The 19,570-nt window shown below is 52.0% G+C and overlaps 7 protein-coding genes across 7 annotated transcripts; 3 read left to right on the plus strand and 4 right to left on the minus strand.

Annotated features, from left to right (window-relative positions):
• Positions 1–109: 109 nt before the first annotated feature.
• Positions 110–1,795, plus strand: COCSADRAFT_39136 (uncharacterized protein). The gene is made up of 4 exons (XM_007704388.1): positions 110–559; positions 621–1,105; positions 1,162–1,535; positions 1,589–1,795. The coding sequence occupies exons 1-4, from the start codon at positions 230–232 to the stop codon at positions 1,729–1,731; spliced, it is 1,332 nt and encodes a 443-aa protein (XP_007702578.1). The 5' UTR covers positions 110–229; the 3' UTR covers positions 1,732–1,795.
• A 582-nt stretch (positions 1,796–2,377) lies between these two features.
• On the plus strand, positions 2,378–3,046 carry COCSADRAFT_201837 (uncharacterized protein). The gene is made up of 2 exons (XM_007704576.1): positions 2,378–2,415; positions 2,463–3,046. The coding sequence occupies exon 2, from the start codon at positions 2,484–2,486 to the stop codon at positions 2,979–2,981; it is 498 nt and encodes a 165-aa protein (XP_007702766.1). The 5' UTR covers positions 2,378–2,415; positions 2,463–2,483; the 3' UTR covers positions 2,982–3,046.
• A 752-nt stretch (positions 3,047–3,798) lies between these two features.
• On the plus strand, positions 3,799–7,383 carry COCSADRAFT_201838 (uncharacterized protein). Its single transcript, XM_007704577.1, has 4 exons — positions 3,799–4,156; positions 4,408–4,583; positions 4,636–5,144; positions 5,320–7,383. The coding sequence occupies exons 1-4, from the start codon at positions 3,912–3,914 to the stop codon at positions 7,033–7,035; spliced, it is 2,646 nt and encodes an 881-aa protein (XP_007702767.1). The 5' UTR covers positions 3,799–3,911; the 3' UTR covers positions 7,036–7,383.
• Positions 7,384–7,634: 251 nt separating this feature from the next.
• On the minus strand, positions 7,635–9,714 carry COCSADRAFT_148119 (uncharacterized protein). Its single transcript, XM_007704578.1, has 4 exons — positions 9,602–9,714; positions 9,289–9,472; positions 9,081–9,192; positions 7,635–9,030 (listed from the first exon to the last, which is right to left on the minus strand). The coding sequence occupies exons 2-4, from the start codon at positions 9,457–9,459 to the stop codon at positions 8,039–8,041; spliced, it is 1,275 nt and encodes a 424-aa protein (XP_007702768.1). The 5' UTR covers positions 9,460–9,472; positions 9,602–9,714; the 3' UTR covers positions 7,635–8,038.
• A 468-nt stretch (positions 9,715–10,182) lies between these two features.
• Positions 10,183–16,161, minus strand: COCSADRAFT_148121 (uncharacterized protein). The gene is made up of 5 exons (XM_007704579.1): positions 14,993–16,161; positions 12,995–13,904; positions 12,832–12,947; positions 11,836–12,781; positions 10,183–11,766 (listed from the first exon to the last, which is right to left on the minus strand). The coding sequence occupies exons 1-5, from the start codon at positions 16,126–16,128 to the stop codon at positions 10,387–10,389; spliced, it is 4,488 nt and encodes a 1,495-aa protein (XP_007702769.1). The 5' UTR covers positions 16,129–16,161; the 3' UTR covers positions 10,183–10,386.
• Positions 16,162–16,997: 836 nt separating this feature from the next.
• COCSADRAFT_39148 (uncharacterized protein) lies at positions 16,998–18,201 on the minus strand. Its single transcript, XM_007704389.1, has 3 exons — positions 18,145–18,201; positions 17,933–18,093; positions 16,998–17,882 (listed from the first exon to the last, which is right to left on the minus strand). Exons 1-3 carry the CDS (start codon positions 18,191–18,193, stop codon positions 17,244–17,246), a joined length of 849 nt encoding a protein of 282 aa, XP_007702579.1. The 5' UTR covers positions 18,194–18,201; the 3' UTR covers positions 16,998–17,243.
• A 223-nt stretch (positions 18,202–18,424) lies between these two features.
• Positions 18,425–19,565, minus strand: COCSADRAFT_39149 (uncharacterized protein). Its single transcript, XM_007704390.1, has 5 exons — positions 19,235–19,565; positions 19,102–19,181; positions 18,924–19,049; positions 18,795–18,874; positions 18,425–18,742 (listed from the first exon to the last, which is right to left on the minus strand). The coding sequence occupies exons 1-5, from the start codon at positions 19,305–19,307 to the stop codon at positions 18,682–18,684; spliced, it is 420 nt and encodes a 139-aa protein (XP_007702580.1). The 5' UTR covers positions 19,308–19,565; the 3' UTR covers positions 18,425–18,681.
• Between the last annotated feature and the right edge of the window lie 5 nt (positions 19,566–19,570).

Below are 19,570 nucleotides of genomic sequence, written 5' to 3' on the forward strand. Positions count from 1 at the left end.
ATGCAACGCTGATTCGTCGTCGGTCCAAGACATCGCATAAGCTGTGTCAGATTCTGGGGAACCTCGGCTCATCCGAAATTACCCCAGACTCTCCCCGCTCCCCGAACGCATAAGCACGCGTCGTTCGTAAACGACGCAGCGCGACCAACATGCACACGGGAAACGGCCTGCCATTTACATTAACGACCCAAATTTTAGTTTGAATTTTGTCTGCAATCAACCCGGCACCATGTCCGCCACTGCATTTGTCCCCTTTTCCGAGCCGCCGTACATTGTTGGGCTTCCATCCCCATACTACAAGGAGACGCATCTGAGATGGCAAAAGGCGTGTCGCGCGTTTGTGGAGAAGAATTTGCTTGAGAAGGCGCTGGAGTGGGACACGGCCGAGACGGTGCCGGAACATGTCTTTGAGACGTTTGCAAAGGCGAACATGCTGGTACCCACGCTTCCAGCGCCTCTGCCGGTGGAGTGGCTGAAGAAGCTGGGGATCCATGATATTCTCGGTGTGGTGAAGGTTGAAGAGTGGGACTATATTCACACCATGATTTACGCTGATGAGGTACAAATAGAGAGACCTGTTTCTAAAGTGGTGCTTTGAAGGTAGCTAACGGAAATGCCAGATGGCTCGATCTGGCCTTGCAGGACCCCCGGGCTCCCTCACAACGGGCATGTCGTTTGGCGTGCCGCCTATCTACAAATACGGAAATAAACAGCTACAGGAGCGCTTCCTACCAGAACTATTGACGGCCAAGAAGCGGGCTTGCATTGCGATTACCGAACCCGAAGCTGGATCAGATGTCGCAAACATCACCACAACAGCTACAAAGACACCGGATGGAAAACACTACATTGTCAACGGCACCAAGAAGTGGATTACAAATGGTATTTGGTCTGAGTACGCTACCATGGCTGTGAGGACCGGTGGACCAGGACCAACAGGCTTGTCGATGCTGGTTGTGCCTCTGAAGGGATATCCGGGAGTAAACATGCGCCGACTCAAAGTCGGAGGGCAGGTTTCTGCGGGAACGACATTTATCGAGCTCGACGACGTCAAAGTGCCTGTGGAGAACCTCATTGGAGAGGAGGGAATGGGCATGAAGTACATGTAAGCATGACATTGTGACATTGCGTGTGTTCTACGGCTGACTGCATGGCTTACAGAATGACCAACTTCAATCATGAGCGCCTCTCCATTGCCATTGGCGCAACCCGTCAAGCTCGTGTTGCTCTTGCCGCAGCAATGGAATACGTGATCAAACGCGAAGCTTTTGGCCAGCCGCTGATCAACCAAGCCGTGGTTCGACACCGCCTTGCTAAAGCTGGTGCTTTGCTGGAATCCCAATGGACATGGGTGGAAAGCTTCGTTTACCAAATGGTACACTTGCCCAAAGCGAAGGCGGATATCGAGCTGGGAGGCTTGACAGCTATGGTCAAGGCGCAAAGCGGTATCGTTCTGAATGAGTGTGCACAAACGGCACAACTGCTCTTTGGAGGAAATGGCTACACAAAGTCGGGACAAGGAGAGTTGGTTGAGAGTAAGTGGTTACTAAGTCAGAATCACTTGGGAAATGATTAACATAAATGATAGGAATATACCGCGAGGTTCCAGGTATTAGGATTCCGGGTGGTTCTGAGGATGTTATGCTGGATCTTGGAATCCGACAGTTGGTGAAGAACTTCCAGGCAAAAACGAAGGCTTTGGAAAGGCCGCAGGGTACATCGAAGCTATAGAAGACGTAGTAATAGTAGTAGTCATATTTTGTAGCCCACTAGAATACAAAATCATAACCCCACACTTTGTGTTTGACACTCCCGTGTTTCCGAAGCCCACGGATAGCGGCTGCAGCACTTTTCCGTGACTACGTCAGCACCTAAAGTCCGGCTCTTATCGGGGTGTGTGGGGCACCTGGCCAACCCCACAACATTGCTTTGAAAGCACCGATAAGTGTGAGTGAGGACTGGAATCTTGATTTCTGAAGTTTATTGTCGTTGGCCGGCCCTTCTTCGATCGGACGACAGGGCAGGCGGAGTCGGAGCTGAGGGTTGGATCCGCAAGTCCGTTCCAAGATCTTGCGCTCGACCGCTTACCGTCCCCAACGTATCCCGGTCATCGTGTTGTTGCAGGCATGTGGGTGCCATGGGCAATGCAGTGTGTGTCACATAAATACGACTTGCGCAATAGTGCCGCGTCGATGAAGGGCTACTACTCGTGCCTTGTGCGACTCTAGGTACAGGCTGTGGTACAGTCGTCGGCCGAGCCCTCGGCCACGGTCGGTCATGGCGCTCAAAGACCAGACCACGTTTAGTACCCGGGTACCCTGCAGATCAAGTCATATAGCCTACGTGCGTATTCAACCCAAGCGTGTCGAGACTTGAAGGGGACTTTGTCGCTCGTGTTAGGCTGGTTAGTTTTGAGTATTGCCGTTCTGTATCTTCTTTATGGATAATTTGCTAAGTCTAAGGATAATCCCAGGTATCTCGGAATGGGCCGCAGAAGATGCATAATTCAGACAGCAGGCTGTGGAGGAACATCGCCGATATCACGAACGAAAAAAATATATATGCAGGAGGTGCAGCAGCATGTGCCGGAGCGGGAAACGACTAGGAGCAATCTGGAAGGATGGAAGGGGTTTCTGTTCAACGGGTTGGCGTCGCCCGAGACTTCCCCGAGAAGGAAAGGCGCTCCCCGCAATTTCTCGTCTCAGGAGGCGGCTTGCGATCATCCTCCACTCGTTCGTCCATTCCTGTTCGTCCAATGCGCCCCAGCTGCTGGACAAGAACATGAGCCTTTGCTCCGAACGCCGATGGACTGCATCAAGGCCGCCCACCGTATTCTAGCCTCCGCTTTCACGTCATCAGTAGTCGCCTTTTTTTTTTTTGCATCGCGCACATACACACTAGTTACTCGACAGTCAGCTCCAGCATGTCGCTGGGAGCGGTCAGCTCCCACCAGACAAAGGAGCAGAGTACGTGTAAAGTAGGCACCGTGCCCGCTAACGCCCACAATGCAGGATTTTTATTGGGGTCAGCGTCGGGGGAATGGACCTGGGCGAGCAAATAGCAAAAAGGCGCAGCGCTGCTTAGACGCCTATTATGCAACTCACGTGCGCCCGAGACGGCTAGCACGCCGGCCATGGAATCCAGAGCTGTCTGGCTTGGTCATAGTAGTCTGTCCTGGGTAGACCAATGCCACCGACCCTTGGATGTTCATTTCCGCTCCCTACCACGATGATCCCGCATCGGCCCTCGTCTCTTGTGCGACTATTCGTGCCTTAACGACACCAGACACACCCCACATTTTTACCCTGACTCGACACGTGTTGTCAAATGCAGTCGGCGTGTAGAATGCGGTCGGCGTGGGCATGGGACGGCTGTTCTGCTCGTTGACATGTGGGAGAAATTAACACTTGGCATTCTCAAGCCGCAGGTCATAGGGCGTGGCACCAAGCACACGCTCGGCTTTGCATGCGAACATGAACCGCGGTATCTTTTTTGCTCGAACCTCAGGATTGGGGCTTGCAGCTGACGTTGCCAAACACCTTCTGTCCCAAGAGTGGTCTTTGTCCCGATGGCTTCCGACCCCAGCGTCGACACCCTAAATCGCCAAGGACAAAGCGCCGGTCATCCGCATCTGGGGGACTGGGGTATCAGCTAACGATCCCCAGTGGGGACGGAGGCGGCGTCATGAGGGACAAATCGTACCAGGTGAAGCGCCGCTTGTCTGTGAGTCCTAGCACGCGGCTTAGCCCTGGCAGTGTAATCCACTCTTGCCAAATACGACTTTATAATCTTTGCCTGCCCCCGACACCCCTCACGCGTGATCGGACTTTTCTTGACGTTTTCTTTTTTTCTTTCCCCAGATACCTCCGTGTCCTGCAATACATATACCAGACGACAAGCACTCCGCAACCATGTCTGACTATTCGGCGTCGCCATCCGACCATCATAGTGATATCCACGCACCAAAACGCAAAGCTACCCAGGCAGGCCTCGATGGTCACACAACCGGTCGTTCGGTCAAGAGGAGGGCTTCCAAGGCATGTCAGTGTTGTCGAGCTCGCAAGGTGCGATGCAATGTCACAGAGCATGGCGCTCCCTGCACAAACTGCAGACTAGATGAAGTCGAATGCATTGTATCGGAGAGCAGGCGCAAAAAGTCAGTGTCACATTTTGTTTCAATGCGGTATTTCCAAATTTCCCACCGGATGCGACCTGCGCGGCAGTTAGAGATCGTCGGCTCCGATATGCAATGTCGTAGTGAGCACCGGCATGCAAAGTCGGCTGAGATGTCGCTACCGCTAGCCTAGCCGCATACGGCATGTCTAGCCTGTGCAACAGTCGTGTGCAGCCAACAACTGCCGCTACGCCTTTTCTGACCTGTGCACGCCGTGCTGACTCCGGAAATAGGAAATGGAGCAAAGACGACGACCAAGGCACAGAAAGCACCAGCTCCTCAGGAAATGCCACTCGTAAAATTGCGTCGCGTGACGCTCTAGACGGTTCCCAGGGACTAAACCCAGCCACATCGCGAGCGTCACATGAGGCAGAATCAAGACGAGACGAGCACGTTCCTCACTCGATATGTGTGTGGGACCTATTACAACCTTATGTGCACAGCACTGACGCATATCTCAGACCAAAGCCATGGCCATCGTGTCAATCCATCTGCGTCCATATCGGATATGCGGCGCCGGCTTTCAATTACCTCGCAGATCAACAGCCTGCCAAATCTACCATTTTCACCATTTTCCAATGAGCCTCGAGCTCCATTCTTCGGGAGCCTACCGCAGAAGCCTGCGCCTGGCGAACTTCCGAGATTCATTAAGCCTCTTCCGTCCAAAATCGGGCCTGATGAGATTTCATATCTGGAGAAGAAGGGTGCCCTGAACGTGCCTAGGGGAACACTGCGTAGTGAGATGCTGCGCGCCTACGTGGAATTTGTTCATCCATATATGCCATTATTGGACCTTCATGACTTCCTCATCATGGTAGACGGCCGAGACGAACGCAAGGGCAAAGTCAGTTTGATCTTGTTTCAAGCAGTCATGTTTGCAGGATCGGCATTTGTTGATATGGAACACCTGCGCGCTGCGGGCTATACTTCTCGCAAGGATGCCCGCAAGGACTTTTTCCAGAAAACTAGGGTAAGTTCAAACCCCCTTCTTTCACCAGGCGGCTTGGCGTGTTGCAGTACCCCAATCGGTCCGCAACAATCGGACGGCATGCTTGTACGCCGACATTCCGGCCCCGTGCTAGATAATGTTAATTGGGCTGCTGCAAGCTTGGTGAGATTTGAGCCCTAAGCTAACCATGTGACAGATTCTCTACGACTTCGATTACGAATCCGACCGCGTTTCGCTGGTCCAGGCACTGCTGTTGCTGACATACTACTATGAGACTCCTGATGACCAGAAAGACACATGGCATTGGATGGGCGTTGCAACGTCTATTGCCCACACTATCGGCTTGCACAGAAACCCTGATAACACCAACCTTGATAGCAAGCGCGTCAAGCTTTGGAAGCGAATATGGTGGTCAACTTACATGCGAGATCGGCTTATTGCACTCGGTATGCGCCGACCTACAAGAATAAAGACTGAGGATTTTGATGTGCCAATGCTTACTCTGGACGATTTCGAGCTTTCGCCTCTGCCAGACGATGTTACATGCCTTCCAGCGGATTGTCGTGTTGCCAGAGATGTGGATGCGCAACGGCAGTTGGCCATCTTGTGCATTGAAAAGGCCAGGCTGTGTTTGTGCATCTCGCACGTTCTGTCCAAGCAATACTGCGTGCTCAACAACAACCAGGGCCTCCAAAACGACCGTACAACCATGATGTTGCTTCCTAAGAAACTGGATCCTGAGACGAGTGAAGTCAAAGTATGCGATGAGGATCTCCAGAAATGGGTGACGGAGCTGCCTGAAGAGGCAAAGTATACGGACAAATCAAGCGGTGTTCCAGCTATTGACCTTGCACGATCACTGTTGCACATGGTCTTTTTCACTACATTGTCCGCGCTACATCGGCCCCAGGTTTTACCAAATTCACAAGGTGGCCCAGCGAGCGCTCCAACGAAGAGCAACGTTGAACCCGAGCTTCTTGATGTTTCACGCCGCAATGTTCGCCGTGCAGCTTCAGCAATCACATCGATTGCTCAGCGGCTTGAACAAGGTGGTCTCGTCAGGTATCTGCCAACAACTGGTGTCACTGTTCTCCTTCCGGCCATTATCATCCACTTGCTTGACATCAAGGCGCCAGAAGAGGAAACACGACGATCTTCCTTACGAGGCTTTTGCCAGTGCATGGCCGTCATGGGCCAACTGCGGGATGTCTATGCCGCTGCTGACTACTCTGTAGCCTTCCTTGAGGCTGCAATCCGGAAAGCAGGCATTCACGTTGCCCCCGTAGCTACCCAAACTTCACCCGTAGCCAAGAGCACGCCCGCAAGGACAGTAGAAGAACTCGTGGACGCCGGCCGACGACTAGATCTCGTTAACGAAGCATCAACAGCCATCACATCGGCAACATCACAAACCGTCCGCCCCTCAACTCTCACACCACCTCCCGACCACGGCACCACAAACATGTACGCTCTGGAAAAACACAACAACGAACCAAACGTAACCGACGAAGAAGTCGCCCGCCGCCTCGAAACCTTCCTCGCTTCCACACCCCCGGATTCCGACCACGAGCACATGTCCAGCATCACCATCTCACAAGAAAGCCCCATGGTAACCGCCACAGCAGGCCTATCCTCAAACTCTCACCATCATAGCCATTATGACATGTCGGACATGAACAAATGGAGCGCCTTCGACCTCAGCGCCTTCTCAAACATCAACCACCACCAAGACGACGAGATGCTCTTTTCAAGTTTACCCCTCAACAACGAGTTTGACGACGGCGACTTTGATAAGCTGCTCAACATGGAAGCCGTGGGCGAGTCGTATAATCTTGACGGTGTGACGCTTGATTCCGGCAATCCGGGGAACATGGGGCTTGGTGATGTCGATTGGCTTGTTGCCGCAGAATAATCTTTTTATGTTGAAGCGTAAAAGTGAGAGTTTTATTTTGAGGGATTTCTTTGGAGTAATCGCCCTTTAATGATGTCAATGCCTCTTTTTTTTTCCGTTACATTTTTTCCCCTTTCTTGGAAGAGGATTCTGAGGGGTTTTCTTTGCTTTTCAAGGAATAGAAGTTTATGGGATACGGCTATTTGCAATGGGTAAATGATGGAGAGGGAATAAAAAGTTTACGACTTGGTTTATATATATACCCATTTCGAGGTTTTGGATTTCGGTATTTCGTTATATATTTCTGGTTTTTAGCTACTAGTTATTCTCGGATATATATGAGAAAAATATTATTTCATCTTCATACGCACTCGCACTTTCTATGTGACTTGCATTGTTTTCTTCACTCTTTAGTATCCTATCATGCCTTGTTTTTCTCAGACAAGTTGGTTCTAAGATGTAGATGTGTCTGAAAGTCAACATATATAATAATAATAATCATAATAACTAATAACTAATAATAATAATAATAATAATAGTTAATAATAATAATAATAGTTAATAATAATTCACCAGGCATATCGCTTGCTATGAAGCAATGAAGAAACTACAAAGGTCAAAAAGGGGTGTAAACAAACTCGTTGCCTCTGACATTATCAGCACTCTACACAACCTGTCATCGATAGTAACATGCAAAAAGACGAAATTCTAGGTATAAAAAACATGAATCTAACGATGATATTATGAGTTGCTCTTCTTTCTTCCATCATTCCTCTCTCTTTTGACATTAAATAAGTAGTAAATAAGATCAGGGGCGTGATATTTAAACGAAAGGACCAAGGTAAGTGCTCTAACAGAGATTGAGGGAAACAAGAAAAAAAAGAGAGAAAGATGACGAGCGACCCCAGCGCCCTCCCATGATGAGTTCATCCCATGATGAGTGTCCGGTCCTTCTAGCCTTTAACCAACAGTACCTCGTCGTTGTTTTTCCTCCATGTCTTGTCGCTGGAAAGATGAACATAACCTACTCTTCCTGAGCCCAAATCTTCTCCCTAAGAATCATACGCTCGTTCCTCTCTTCTCTTCCTCCATTGTAAGCCTTCTTCCACGCAAAGTACTCGCCTAGTCGAATCTCAGCATAGCTAGCATAGTCAAAGTCGATGAGCGAGATTTGTGCTTGGATCAATGCCCAAATACCCCAATAGAAACCAGGAACACCACGGAACAAGTCAACCTGCTCAAACAACTGATCAAGCTCAGACTCGTTGTACGACTTGTTTTGGTGGGTACTGAAGCTGCGCAGATACTCGCGGAGAAAGGCGCGACGGATGGTGCGTGTGGGCATGGCGTTGTAGTCGCAGTCAAAACCACCCCATTCGGCAAAGTGGTTTGCAATGTCAAATGAAGCAGGTGCAGGCGTAGCATACTCGTAGTCGATAAAGGAAACACAGGCTGCCGTCTCAGGCTCGTCGGAGCAACTAGATACACTGGACCGACGAGAGGCTGAGGCGGAAGACGGCGAAGGCTCGATGATCACGTTGCCTGAGAGGAGGTCGCAATGGGCGAAGACAAACGGATTGGAGCCACCGATTCCTGGCGTGTCACCAAGTATCTGCATCAGGCTTTCGAGTTCCTGCATCAGCTCATCTTTCCTCTCCGACTGGGCAGTGGTGTTGGTCGGCAAGGCAAGGATCCATTTCTGCATAGTAGTCCACAGATTCGGAATGGGTTTGCCTGGTGTGAGTGTGGCCATGGCAGCCAGAGACTCACGCTTGTTGTTTTGCGAAGTGAGTTGGGCAGGCGCAGGACATATGCTGCTAATACTCGAAATAGGTAATGTGGCATGCCATTCTCCCAACCTCTGAGCTACTCCTCGCCATACTTCTGGCCGACGCAGGTCGGCAGGCGTACACACGGTGCCTTGAATGAACTTGTATAGGAGACCATTTTCAAACCGGGCGTAGAGAGCCGGGGCAAGGTTATGGCGGGCAAGCAGCGAATGAGAGCGAGCTTCCTCTAGAACCTTGTTTTTAGCGCTGTACAGCATGGTACCGACATGCACTTACTCTCGCGGTCTATGAGGACGTCGGTGTCCTTGCCATATGCGCGCAGCAAGATGGCGTCGTCTTCGACTTCGGTTTTTGATAGGCCGGGTAACTTGTTCACCGCCTTGAGAAGCTACACCGTAGTCTTAGCCGTGCGCACATAAAGGGGCAGCAGGGGCGGTCGCGAGAGCATGGCCACAAGCAATTGCATGTGTGTACGTATGCATACCGTGTTTGTGATTCCATCTGTGAACCTGACAAACTCAATTGTGTCCTTTGAGTCTTTCCATTCTGGGCGGAGAGCGAGGATAAGGGCGAGGGCTGAGTTGTGCGAATCCGCGTAATCGTAGTACTGCGGAATGTTGCGCAGGGAATCGTAGGGCGACTGAGATTTACTCATGGTGACGGTGGTTCTGGTGCGTCGTCAGTCTTGTATGCGCAGTGCAGGCTTGACATACGCCAGCGGCGTTAATTGCATGTGAAGAAGCCAGGGCAGCAGGGGATGGAAGGCAGCGACTGGGCAGGGTTGTAGGCAGGCTTACCTGGTAATTCGAATGTGGGAGGTAGCAGAAGGGGAGAGTGCTGGTCAGTGAAAAAGGAATGAAGAGCAAAGACGAGGGCGCCGCGGTAAGGAAAGACAGGTAAAGTCAAGTGCGGTCAATTGCTAGGCGGTGCCGCTCTGGGAAGTCGCGTGGGCGCTCTTTCCTACCCCTGTAGCCCCGCAAAGCAGCGCCACAACTCCCGAGACCCTGTCTCCTAGCGCCACAATAGCTGGAATCCACAACTCTATACTACGTCCCCACTTGTACCTCGAGACCGAGAAATTTGGATGTCTTCCTAGTATTAGTCTTATCTTTTCTTCTACAAGATAACCGTTGATGCTGACATCACTGATTCTGACGATTGCGTGGGCTGATGTGGTGAGGATGGATTACATCCCGCTGCTTTGGCGCACCGTGCACATCTGCCTGTTCCTGGCTCAACAGCCACCATGACGTCTGTCATCACCAGTCTTGCACTGCCGCCTGCACCTACTACATCCATTCAACGCCTCGGTATGTAATCCACCCACCCATGCCCATGTACACGTCGACTGCGGGGCTTGTCACTCGCCATCTCGCCAGTGGGAGTCTTTGATGGCCCCGATTGGTAGCTGGGAAACCACCTTCTGCATCGAGGAGATACATACATATGTATCTTGTCCATTCATCAATTCAAGTAACTTGCCATCTAAAACGCCACGCTTAATGCGCATGTAGGGTATATCCATAATATAAACATCACCGTTCCTGCTTCAAGAGCCCAGAGTCCCGTCAGTGCCGTTGTGTCATTGCACCTTTCTTCCACTTGCCTTCCGCGCTCTCCACTTGTATGAGCCAAGACCAACGTCCATGGCACTGCTCTGTACACTTGTCAGGCCGTCAAAAGATTCCTTGCCCAACGTAACCACCTTGACTGTATTGCCGAATCCCACTGCAATACTGCGCTTGCCCAGCTTGACAATTGGACCAGGTGCTGCCACAAACAACTCATCTTCATACGACTCTGTCGCTACATCATCCGCGTCGTCGGGCACCAATGGTCTTGAGCGAAAGTCGCCCGCTGTCGACAGTGTCCAAACCTCCCATGCGTCAGAATCTTCAAACGAGTTATCCATCGGGTCGATCTTGGTCAACGCTCCATCCCCAAATCTTGAAAGGTTCACGTGCCCCTGACGTTGAGCACGCTGCTTCAATGCAGACGCAAGCGCCACTGCATCAACACCTGTATAGTTCTCTTCTGCGCCTGAATGAGTCGATGATGGCGTAGCCAATTGTGCGCGTCTTCTGACTCCAATCACGCTCTGCGCCTCTGTCGACTCCCACACCCCAGCGGGTTCCACAGAATAGACCGCTTCCTTTGCGCACTCGAGACTACGACACTTGTGCTTTTCCCGGTCTAGCGGTTTTCCAAGGCACATCTGTGAAGTCGTCTTATCGTCTAGACTGAAGGTCTGCATCACCATGTGGTTTGCACTGTGCTCTGCATATGCCACAGAGAGTGAGTTGACCGCAGGAGCTCCGCATTGACACACGCGTCGTACAGAGTGGAGCACTCTGAACGAGTGTGGACGCACATGGCCGATTTGGAATGCGTGAACCAGCGCGCGGCTAGAAAAGTCGAAAATCTCCGCCTCTTCGTCGCGAAGCGCAAACATGACCCCGAGGCTAGGAACAGCGTATATACACCGTATCTTCGCAGGGTTGCTACCAGGAGGTGGGCCTGGATCCAGACCTGCAACCACTTCTGACGTGTAGTTATCCTCCTGCTTGAGTGACAGTATGTGTACTTCACCAGCCTTGGTCACAAAGGCCAGGCTAGTATCCCCTTTCTCCGAGGTGTAGATTGAGCTGCACACGATTGAACTGGTGGCAATACGCCTAGTGTGGTGGATGCCTGTGCGTGCTTCTAGCTTCGTCAAGTGTCCATCCGGGCTGACGATAATGAGGTATAGCCTCTCTACATCCGTCCGCGTTCTTAGTGTAACAAAGCTGAAGCGTATTGGCGCCTGTCCCCGAATGTCGATTAGCGGGAACATAAGAAATCGCGATGCAGGGATATCCCATAGACCAATCTGTCCAGTTTGCCCGCATATCGCTAACATGCTTCCGCCATCGTCGATAGCGGTAGCATAGATGGGCCAGAGCCTAGGCTTCATCGACGCCGTCTGTAAGGTAGTATGCAGGTAGCCCCCACGGCCATGTAGCCATATCGCAGTACTCCTATCCAGCGATACACTTGCAAGATGGCCTTTTGGACAACCAGCCAACTGGACAACATCCAAGTTTTGTGGCGTTGGCAATGTCTTTACTGAAAACTCTGTTTCTACGTCATCATTTTCCTCTGCATCAATTGGAAGACCTGTCCAGAGAAGGTAATTCATAAACAAGGCTACAATGGCAATGAGTGTAACAGTAATCAAAGCTGCTGGGAAAGCATGTCCATGTGCAAAGCGGCGAAACCCCTCTACGAGGGACGAGGGTGGTTGCGGCCGGTCACGTCCTTGTGCTCCCTTAGATACGACCAGAATGGGGTTGTATATGCGAGCTACAAATGTTTGGGCTCCAGGTTTGATGAAGCTAAACAGTTCTTGAGCTGTATTGTGGTCTTGGAGCCGAAGCCAATCAGCGGGGGTCCTAGCTTGGTTAATTGGCGAATGGCTCCAGCTTGTGTCGATGGAACGTTTCCGCCTTCTGGAAGTGAAACTTTGCCGAAGTGTGTTGAAGGACAGCAGTTTGTCACCGCTATCGAAGAAATGCCAATTGACGGCAAGAATAACGGAGAAGATGGCTACAGTCCCTGCGAAGCGTGTGCTCAGTGGCAGCGTGCCCTCTCTCAGAGCACCAAGCCAGGATTGACGTTCGGCCTGTTTGTTCTTGGTGCTTTGGCTGAGATTAATGCGATCCAAAGAGTCGGAGAGTTCCATCCTCTGCACATCAACGCTGAGAACAGCAATAAAGAAGGTCAAATGGAAAACGAGGTCGAATACAAGCGTGACGGCTGCGAAAACGCAAAAGTCGGCGACCCAGGGCGTGACAAGCCGGGAGCAGAAGTACAATAGTGCGAGATTTTGAAATGCAATGGCAACAGACAGATGGCCAACCTCACCGAGTGCATTACCGATGCGCTGGTGAGGAGGCATCTCTGGCGGTGTTTCCAGTACGACATTAATCAAACGAAATCTGGCAGTCAGTCAGTACTTGCTATTGCACCCAACTACTCTTGAACATACATATTCCCAAGACCGAAACAAAAAACTACTACAGGAAACCATGGCCTGGGTATCCGCGCCAGATCGATTCCAAGATATGTACAAAGGGTAAAACTAGCGATTACACACACGGTCATCTAGTTGGGGGTTAGCAGCGAAATATAGTGACGCAGAGACCGCCTACCTTCATACAGATGGTGATGAGCAAGCCAAACCAGCTCTTGACTGCTCGCAATTGCCTCATTCTCGTTATCACGTAGATTGCGGTGATAAGATAGGAAGCCGCCAAAAATAGGTCGTCGTTCAGAGTCATGGACTTGAATCTGAACTCGAACAGTCGGCTGCGGGTAACCTGACCGTCGTGGGGGAATACGGCCCAATCGGCGGATATTTCCTCAGTCAGAGTGCGTGCTCTCGCATCCCATATAGCCCCTAATCTTGAACTGTTCTGATCGAAAAGTGTAATGACCAGTGCATCGGCAGCACGAAGCTTGGTGTTGGAGAAAGATTTTCCGGCAAAAACCGTGCTGGGTCGCAGCGTGATGTTACGGGGCGTGCGCATGCGTGTGTGCGTGTTGATGGTGCCGAGTAAGTCGTCATCGCTGTCTAAGGCACTCCGAGAACAGTTCCAGTACATTAAGGGCGAGTGCCATGTCCACTTCTCCTGTGGCCCGGCAGCCATGCAGCCCGAAGTGGTGCTAGCGAGGGTGTTCCGGAGGGCATTTGCATCGTCATCGGCATCTTTATTGAAGCCGCCGTTGATAAGGGCTTCCTGAACATGCAGAGCCTGGCGCAACACGGGCAATTCGATTGCTTTCATATAGTCGCCATGGACCCAGACCTGGCGCACAATCACATCGGGGATGCGCTCTCCCTCAACCTGGGTGGTGGAAGTCCAGACATGCTTGGGCAGATTACGGAGACCGGCAGCGGCGGAACTATCCGCCTGGAAGACAGCCTGATAGCAGAGGAGGACGGAGATGATAATGGTCACGAAGATGGAGAGCAGCCAATGGCGGGCAGTGGCGGTGCCATGGGCCTGGAATGCGCGGCGGATGGGGTGCGATGTGGATAGGCGTGGTGGCTCAGTCGTACTGCGAGACGGGCATTTAGCATGGCATGGCCTCGGACGCGTATGTACTACATGGATGGGCTGGATGGGGGATGCAGGCTACTACTCACCCACGCAGCGGATAGAGGAGATACCAGATCATTCGGGTTCGCGGGGCCTCGCAAAGGGCATGCCCGGGCTGGAAGTCGACGACGGCGAGGCCTCACTCAGCTGTGGAAGGGTGCGCGGTGCGAGCGCCCCGTTCATCGGTCGGGGATGGGGCGCGGAACGAGAGAGCAGAACCGAAACCAGGAAGGATTAGGAGGCAGCGGGTAGAGGGTGTGGACATGCGCAACAGCAGACAGAGGGCGATGGCGCGGCTTCAGTCGTTCTCTTCGTGGGGACATTGAGGGGTGGTCGCGACGAGCATTATTGACTATCCGTGGCGCTCGCGCGGTTCCGGCAACCTTCTGCTCGTTGCCAAGCGCTGGCCATGTCTCATCGCCTCGATAGCTGCTTGGTGTTACAACGACAAGCGCCATCGCCAATGAGGTCCCTTGCCTTTTTGCGCCTTTGCCCAAGCTCTGCCACACATGCGCTGCCCTTTTGCCCTTGCCAGCAAATCCAAAGCTCCTCTGGCCCACGCCCGGCCCACAGCCACTACTGCTGGTCGGGGCTCGTCGAGCCCGAAGAAGCAATGCAGCCTGCTTTCGTCTATGTGTGAATTTCATCCTGTCGTCGCTACACTGACAGCTACCCTGGTCGCCTGCTGCTTCCTACCTGCAGGGACCAAGGCACACCAAGGCCCTGGATGCTGACACCCGAGCTTGGTCTACGTACTGGTACATAAACATACTTTCTACCCTCTTGCCTCTCTTACTGCGGGCGGGGCATATCCAAAGAGAAAAAAGCGCTTAGAACACATGCCCGTGGTGTCAGGCCAGTTTATCCTCGGCCTAACTTAGAAATACTCCGTCTCGGGAACGGAACGCCTCCGCAGTGGTGTTCGTCGTGTGGCCAACTGCAATGAACGGTCGTGTCCAGCCCTTACCATAACCACTATCCATAGCCACTGTCCATAGTCACTGGCTCTTGTGCATCGCATCTGCTCATGCTCTACCAAAACTTCACGTCTCGTCCATGTCCTCGTCCTCGTCACCGTCATCCTCTTCCCATTCGTCCTCTTCCTCCTCGGCACCGATAGAAGGACCGAGTACATCGTTCAATTCTCTCAAGAGCTCATCGGCATGCTCCTTTAGTCGCTCATCCTCGTACTCTAGCATAGCGTAAAGTTTGAGACAATTCTCCAGCCAGTCCCGACTCGCACGTAGCAGTGACGTCGTGACCTTTTCCTCTCCCTTGGCTTTTTGCTTTCCCGCCAACAAATGCAAGCACCAGCCGCCCAGATACCACGCCTCAACACTACCGTCGTTCTCCCCCACTAACCGTTCCAACACCTCAATTGCTTCGTCTTCCATTTCCGCCTCCATCAACAAGCGGGACAGACTAATGCGAAGAGAATAGTCGGGAACCTTTGCGTCGTCTGGGTCCAAGTCCTTCCACAGCTCCATGCTTCGTCTTAGTGCGGATCTTGCCTCATCGGGTTTCAATTGCGAAATTCGGATAGACGCGAGTGTCTGCAGGGGCTCCGGATTCTCTGGCGCAAAAAGAAGTGCTTCGGTGACTGCAGCGTCGCACCGTGCTTCTGCATCTTCTTCCCACGACAAATCCGTCATGTAGACTTCAGCAATACCACAGAGCGAATTTGCAATCTTCTGCCTCTTCTCTTCCACCAATTCTGCAATCTCGTTGTTTTTCACCATCTTGCCTTCCAGCCCACCAATTTCCCTTTTGAGCACTTCAATGCCCTTTTCAAACCACCGTACACTCTCTGCACCACCCTCTTCGTTTAGTTGTGCCATCCATAGAAATTTCTCTGCTCCATCGTGTGTGCCTTCGGGGTCGATGATAATGGCGGCTTGGAATGCTTCGCGCGCAGAATCTGGGTCGCCCAACTCTACGTTGATTTCGCCGATGAGGTTCAATGCGGGCAGCGCGGCGGCCGAAGGCTTCGAGGTACCAGGTTGGACCAAGTTGAGTGCTCTTTGTGCGGCGATGAGCGCTTCCTCTGGTTGTGATGTTTGGAGAAGAGTAGCCGCCTGGATTAAGAGGTCTTCAGCCGACACTTTTGGTTTCGATGCGCCAGCTTTTACACTAGACTTTGCGCCCTTCTTCGCCTTGCGGTCCGCTGGCTTCGTCTTCGCCATTTTTGCGAGACCTTGTTTCGGTGTCGAGGTGTGTGAAATTGTTGCAAGTCGGCAAGCCAACCCAAAAATTATTTCTTGAACATCGGGCAGTCGGAGCTAGTGACGTGGGGGAAAAGAGCGGGCATGCGCCCCACCAAACCGCAAGCCTCAGCGTAAACTTGCAAGTGTCCCCCGGCGTCGGCATTCTTGCAGTCCGCACAAGTACTTTATTCGCCATGGGTGTCGAAGAGCAGAAAGAGGAACGCGAAGTCCTCGAGTCAATCTTCGCAGACGAAATCACAGGTACGCAACCATTGGTTGCGCAAAAGCATCACTGTACACCAAGTAGATATACTAACCACGACCTCCAGACGTTTCCGAGACAGAGTTCCGAGTCGCAGTCCAACTCGACGACGGACGGCACGAAGACGAAGAGCGCGAAGATGACCAACGTATGCGCAAGCAGTCACATATCTAAACACCACACACAAGCTTACTTAAAGGACACCCAGCAATCATCATCCTCAATGTCTCCTACCCACCCAACTACCCCGATGAAGCCCCCCGCCTCGACATAACGCAACCCCCCAACGCCCCCAAACACCCTTACCTCGACATACAAGAAGACAAGCAGCGCCTCCTCGACTCGCTCTCGGAAACCATTGAAGAAAACCTCGGCATGGCCATGATCTTTACACTCGTCACCGTCCTTAAGGATAGCGCCGAACTCCTCATTACAGAGCGCCAGAACGCCAAGCAGGCGCTGGCGGATATGGTGGCTGCCAAGGCGGAGGAGGAAGAGAATAAAAAGTTTCAGGGTGAGGCAGTTACACGGGAGAGCTTTTTGGTGTGGAGGGAGAGGTTTCGGGCGGAGATAGCGGAGGAGAAGAGGAGGAAGGAGGAAGAGAAGGAGCTTGAGGATAAGAAGAAGAGGATTGTGAAGGAGGAAAAGAAATTGACGGGTAAGGAGTTGTGGCAGCAGGGTTTGGTTGGGAAGGGTGACGATGATGATGATGACAATATTGATGAGGTTGATGTCGGGAAACTTAAGATTGAGGCGACATCATAATGTGCATTGCGTAACTTTGCGCCTTAGAAACTGAGTGTGCATACAGTTGCATAGCCAAACTATACTATCAAAGTTTTGGCTTGATCACCTGTATAGGGCGTCTTCTTCTTCCCCTCACAATCGTCTGTCCCTCCTCCAGTGCCATCTTCGTCTCCAAATCCACAATATTCTGCATCTTCTTTGTAATCTCCCTATCCTTGCGCATATCCTTCTTGTACGCTTCCTGGTTTAACCACTCCGATTGTCTAATCGCATCCGTCCACTTGACGTCGTCCTCGCGCGTCTGCAATTGCGCATTGATCAGCGCATCCCATGCATCCTCCTCCTCGCACATGGGTAACCACCAATTGCTCAGTAGCACCTTTGTGTCGAAAAGCTGAATCTTGCGCTGGAGTCGCTGACGGAGAACACGGCTCAGAGCTGGAGGCTGAGGCTTCGTGAGGCGGAGAAAGGGGATTCCGTTCGCGGAAGACATTATGGGAACGTGGCGGGGGCCGGAGGTCTTTGGGTATGGGCGGACATTCAGGACAGCCTTCTCTGGAGGGAGACACGCGAGTCGTTCCTTGGGTTCATTGGACGCTCTGTCTTCAGTTCTTCTCACTGGAGGAGCGCGTATCAGAGCGCGTGGTAGCTGAGCCACCATTCGCATTAGTATGCTCGTGCTAGCTGCATCGCCCGCCGTCGAGGCATCGAGATGGTCCAACGTCTACATCTTGTCAATTACGGACAGACACATCTCCAAAAAGATAAATGCACCTCATATCCAGCCTTGAAACTCAACCCCAGTTGGTACGGGCTTTGTATCTTCCGGTTCCGTCGAAATTTGTTGCGCACGGCGTTGCGGAGGGAGACGCGGTCGTCATTGGAGAGGGGAGCAGACGAACATCGTAAAAGCAGGGCCCGGTAAAGAGCAATTGCTGACCAAAATGTTAGAATCTATGCGCATGATCTTCCTTCCATGGTCTCACCTGCTACACGATGTTGTGTTGACTTTTTAGGCTCGAGGAAGCGGGGCATGCATGGGGATTGCTCGCGGTGGAGGTTTCCAAGTCGAAGTTGCGACGCGAGATATTTCGACTATGACACATGGTCACGTGTCGGATTTGCAGTACTCTACATACACGGCATTCGAGCAGATTCCGTGACTCGACACTACTTCCTGTATAGTACTATATTCCTCGGCTACTTCTTAAGTTAGCGCTGGGGCAACTTAATATACAAATCACCTGCATGTCCTTTCAGCTTGCTTGGGCAATATATAGTCATATAAGCACAACCCAGGTCCCAACATGAGTGATCAAACACAGAGCAAGTGGGGCTATGTGTCAAGAAAATATATATATCATTCATAGTCGTGGTCAATTGCCTAGACTATGAGTTCATCTGGCAGACCAAAACTCCGTCCCATGCACCTTCACGTTGTCTCGTCGTACATTCAGATTTAGCATACAGTCACACGTCTGTTTGAACTGCTTTCTCAGGACAGTTGGTGTTAGTGAACACGGCTAGAAAGTCGTTCCCTCAGGAGGCTGTGGAAGCTTCTTGTTCTGGGGAAGCGCCATATATCTGATGCATCATGTGGTCAGTGGTGGACTTGTCTGTTAGTGGATGTCCTTACCTTCGAAGCTCGATGAGTATGGTCTCCATAGTAAACTCACGTTTCCACTGGGCCAAGCAGGGCAGCTTTGTGGGATCGACCTAGCCTTGTCAGTACGCGCTCTTCCATGCTCAGCTTGCAGGGTCACACCTTTCCGTTCTGAGGGTTGACGCAGGGCAGGTTGATCTTGGATGTGAACTTGATGTCCGGGGGTGCGTCAGGGTACTCTGGGCCGCAGTGGATCGACACGCTGTAGATGCGGTTCTCGTGAACGCTCTGGGGATTTCTGTCAACATATGACTGGATACATGGGGTAAGAGGCGCATACATGGGGTGGACCTAGTATGGTACCGTTCCAGTCTGACATCAACAGATCGTCTCCGTTATCCAGGCCATATGAGCAGGCCTCTGTCTATTCTCAGCAATGCGTTCTCCACGGCCAAGTGACAGGTCTACCGTACCAGCACCAAGCCCCTTCTCACCCTTCTCCAGCTCTTCCAGTAGTCGAAAGTTGCGCGGAACCTTGGCACCCATTGTTGCAGTGCTGGTGCGAGAGTACTGATGTGAAGCGTGGCGCGTGAGGAAGTGGGATGGACAGACCCCGCTCAAAAGGTAGGGTAATGGTCGGCGGTGGCTATGGGCAACGGTGCAAGATACGATTCGAAGTGGCCGCTGGTGACGTGCGCAAGTCTCTATCAAGAAGTGTACCGCCAGGCGTAATTCTCTGCAAGGCTATCGAGTGACCAGCTGATTGCTCTGCTGCTCGTCTCAAGATGCTTGTCGGGATCAACTAGTGC

Source organism: Bipolaris sorokiniana, assembly GCF_000338995.1.
Source record: "Bipolaris sorokiniana ND90Pr unplaced genomic scaffold COCSAscaffold_12, whole genome shotgun sequence".
Lineage (NCBI taxonomy): Eukaryota > Fungi > Ascomycota > Dothideomycetes > Pleosporales > Pleosporaceae > Bipolaris > Bipolaris sorokiniana.

Bases quoted from the DNA above. Each gene is read 5' to 3' on its own strand.
- COCSADRAFT_201837 (XM_007704576.1), top strand. From the start codon at position 2,484: ATGGGCCGCAGAAGATGCATAATTCAGACAGCAGGCTGTGGAGGAACA.
- COCSADRAFT_148121 (XM_007704579.1), bottom strand. From the start codon at position 16,128: ATGGCGAAGACGAAGCCAGCGGACCGCAAGGCGAAGAAGGGCGCAAAG. The intron at 12,782-12,831 runs GTATGTTCAAGA...ACTGACTGCCAG, and splicing joins TGTTTCGGTCTTGGGAATAT to ATTTCGTTTGATTAATGTCG. The intron at 11,767-11,835 runs GTATCGCTGGAT...ACTACCTTACAG, and splicing joins CAAAAGGCCATCTTGCAAGT to ACGGCGTCGATGAAGCCTAG.
- COCSADRAFT_39148 (XM_007704389.1), bottom strand. From the start codon at position 18,193: ATGCCCCGCTTCCTCGAGCCTAAAAAGTCAACACAACATCGTGTAGCA. The intron at 18,094-18,144 runs GTGAGACCATGG...CATTTTGGTCAG, and splicing joins AACACAACATCGTGTAGCAG to CAATTGCTCTTTACCGGGCC. The intron at 17,883-17,932 runs GTGCATTTATCT...GACAAGATGTAG, and splicing joins GTTTCAAGGCTGGATATGAG to ACGTTGGACCATCTCGATGC.
- COCSADRAFT_39136 (XM_007704388.1), top strand. From the start codon at position 230: ATGTCCGCCACTGCATTTGTCCCCTTTTCCGAGCCGCCGTACATTGTT. The intron at 560-620 runs GTACAAATAGAG...CGGAAATGCCAG, and splicing joins CCATGATTTACGCTGATGAG to ATGGCTCGATCTGGCCTTGC. The intron at 1,536-1,588 runs GTAAGTGGTTAC...CATAAATGATAG, and splicing joins ACAAGGAGAGTTGGTTGAGA to GAATATACCGCGAGGTTCCA.
- COCSADRAFT_148119 (XM_007704578.1), bottom strand. From the start codon at position 9,459: ATGAGTAAATCTCAGTCGCCCTACGATTCCCTGCGCAACATTCCGCAG. The intron at 9,193-9,288 runs GTATGCATACGT...ACTACGGTGTAG, and splicing joins CAGATGGAATCACAAACACG to CTTCTCAAGGCGGTGAACAA. The intron at 9,031-9,080 runs GTAAGTGCATGT...ACAAGGTTCTAG, and splicing joins CGTCCTCATAGACCGCGAGA to AGGAAGCTCGCTCTCATTCG.
- COCSADRAFT_39149 (XM_007704390.1), bottom strand. From the start codon at position 19,307: ATGGGTGCCAAGGTTCCGCGCAACTTTCGACTACTGGAAGAGCTGGAG. The intron at 19,182-19,234 runs GTACGGTAGACC...GAGAATAGACAG, and splicing joins TGAGAAGGGGCTTGGTGCTG to AGGCCTGCTCATATGGCCTG. The intron at 18,743-18,794 runs GTAAGGACATCC...ATGATGCATCAG, and splicing joins ATACTCATCGAGCTTCGAAG to ATATATGGCGCTTCCCCAGA.
- COCSADRAFT_201838 (XM_007704577.1), top strand. From the start codon at position 3,912: ATGTCTGACTATTCGGCGTCGCCATCCGACCATCATAGTGATATCCAC. The intron at 4,157-4,407 runs GTCAGTGTCACA...CTCCGGAAATAG, and splicing joins TCGGAGAGCAGGCGCAAAAA to GAAATGGAGCAAAGACGACG. The intron at 5,145-5,319 runs GTAAGTTCAAAC...ACCATGTGACAG, and splicing joins ACTTTTTCCAGAAAACTAGG to ATTCTCTACGACTTCGATTA.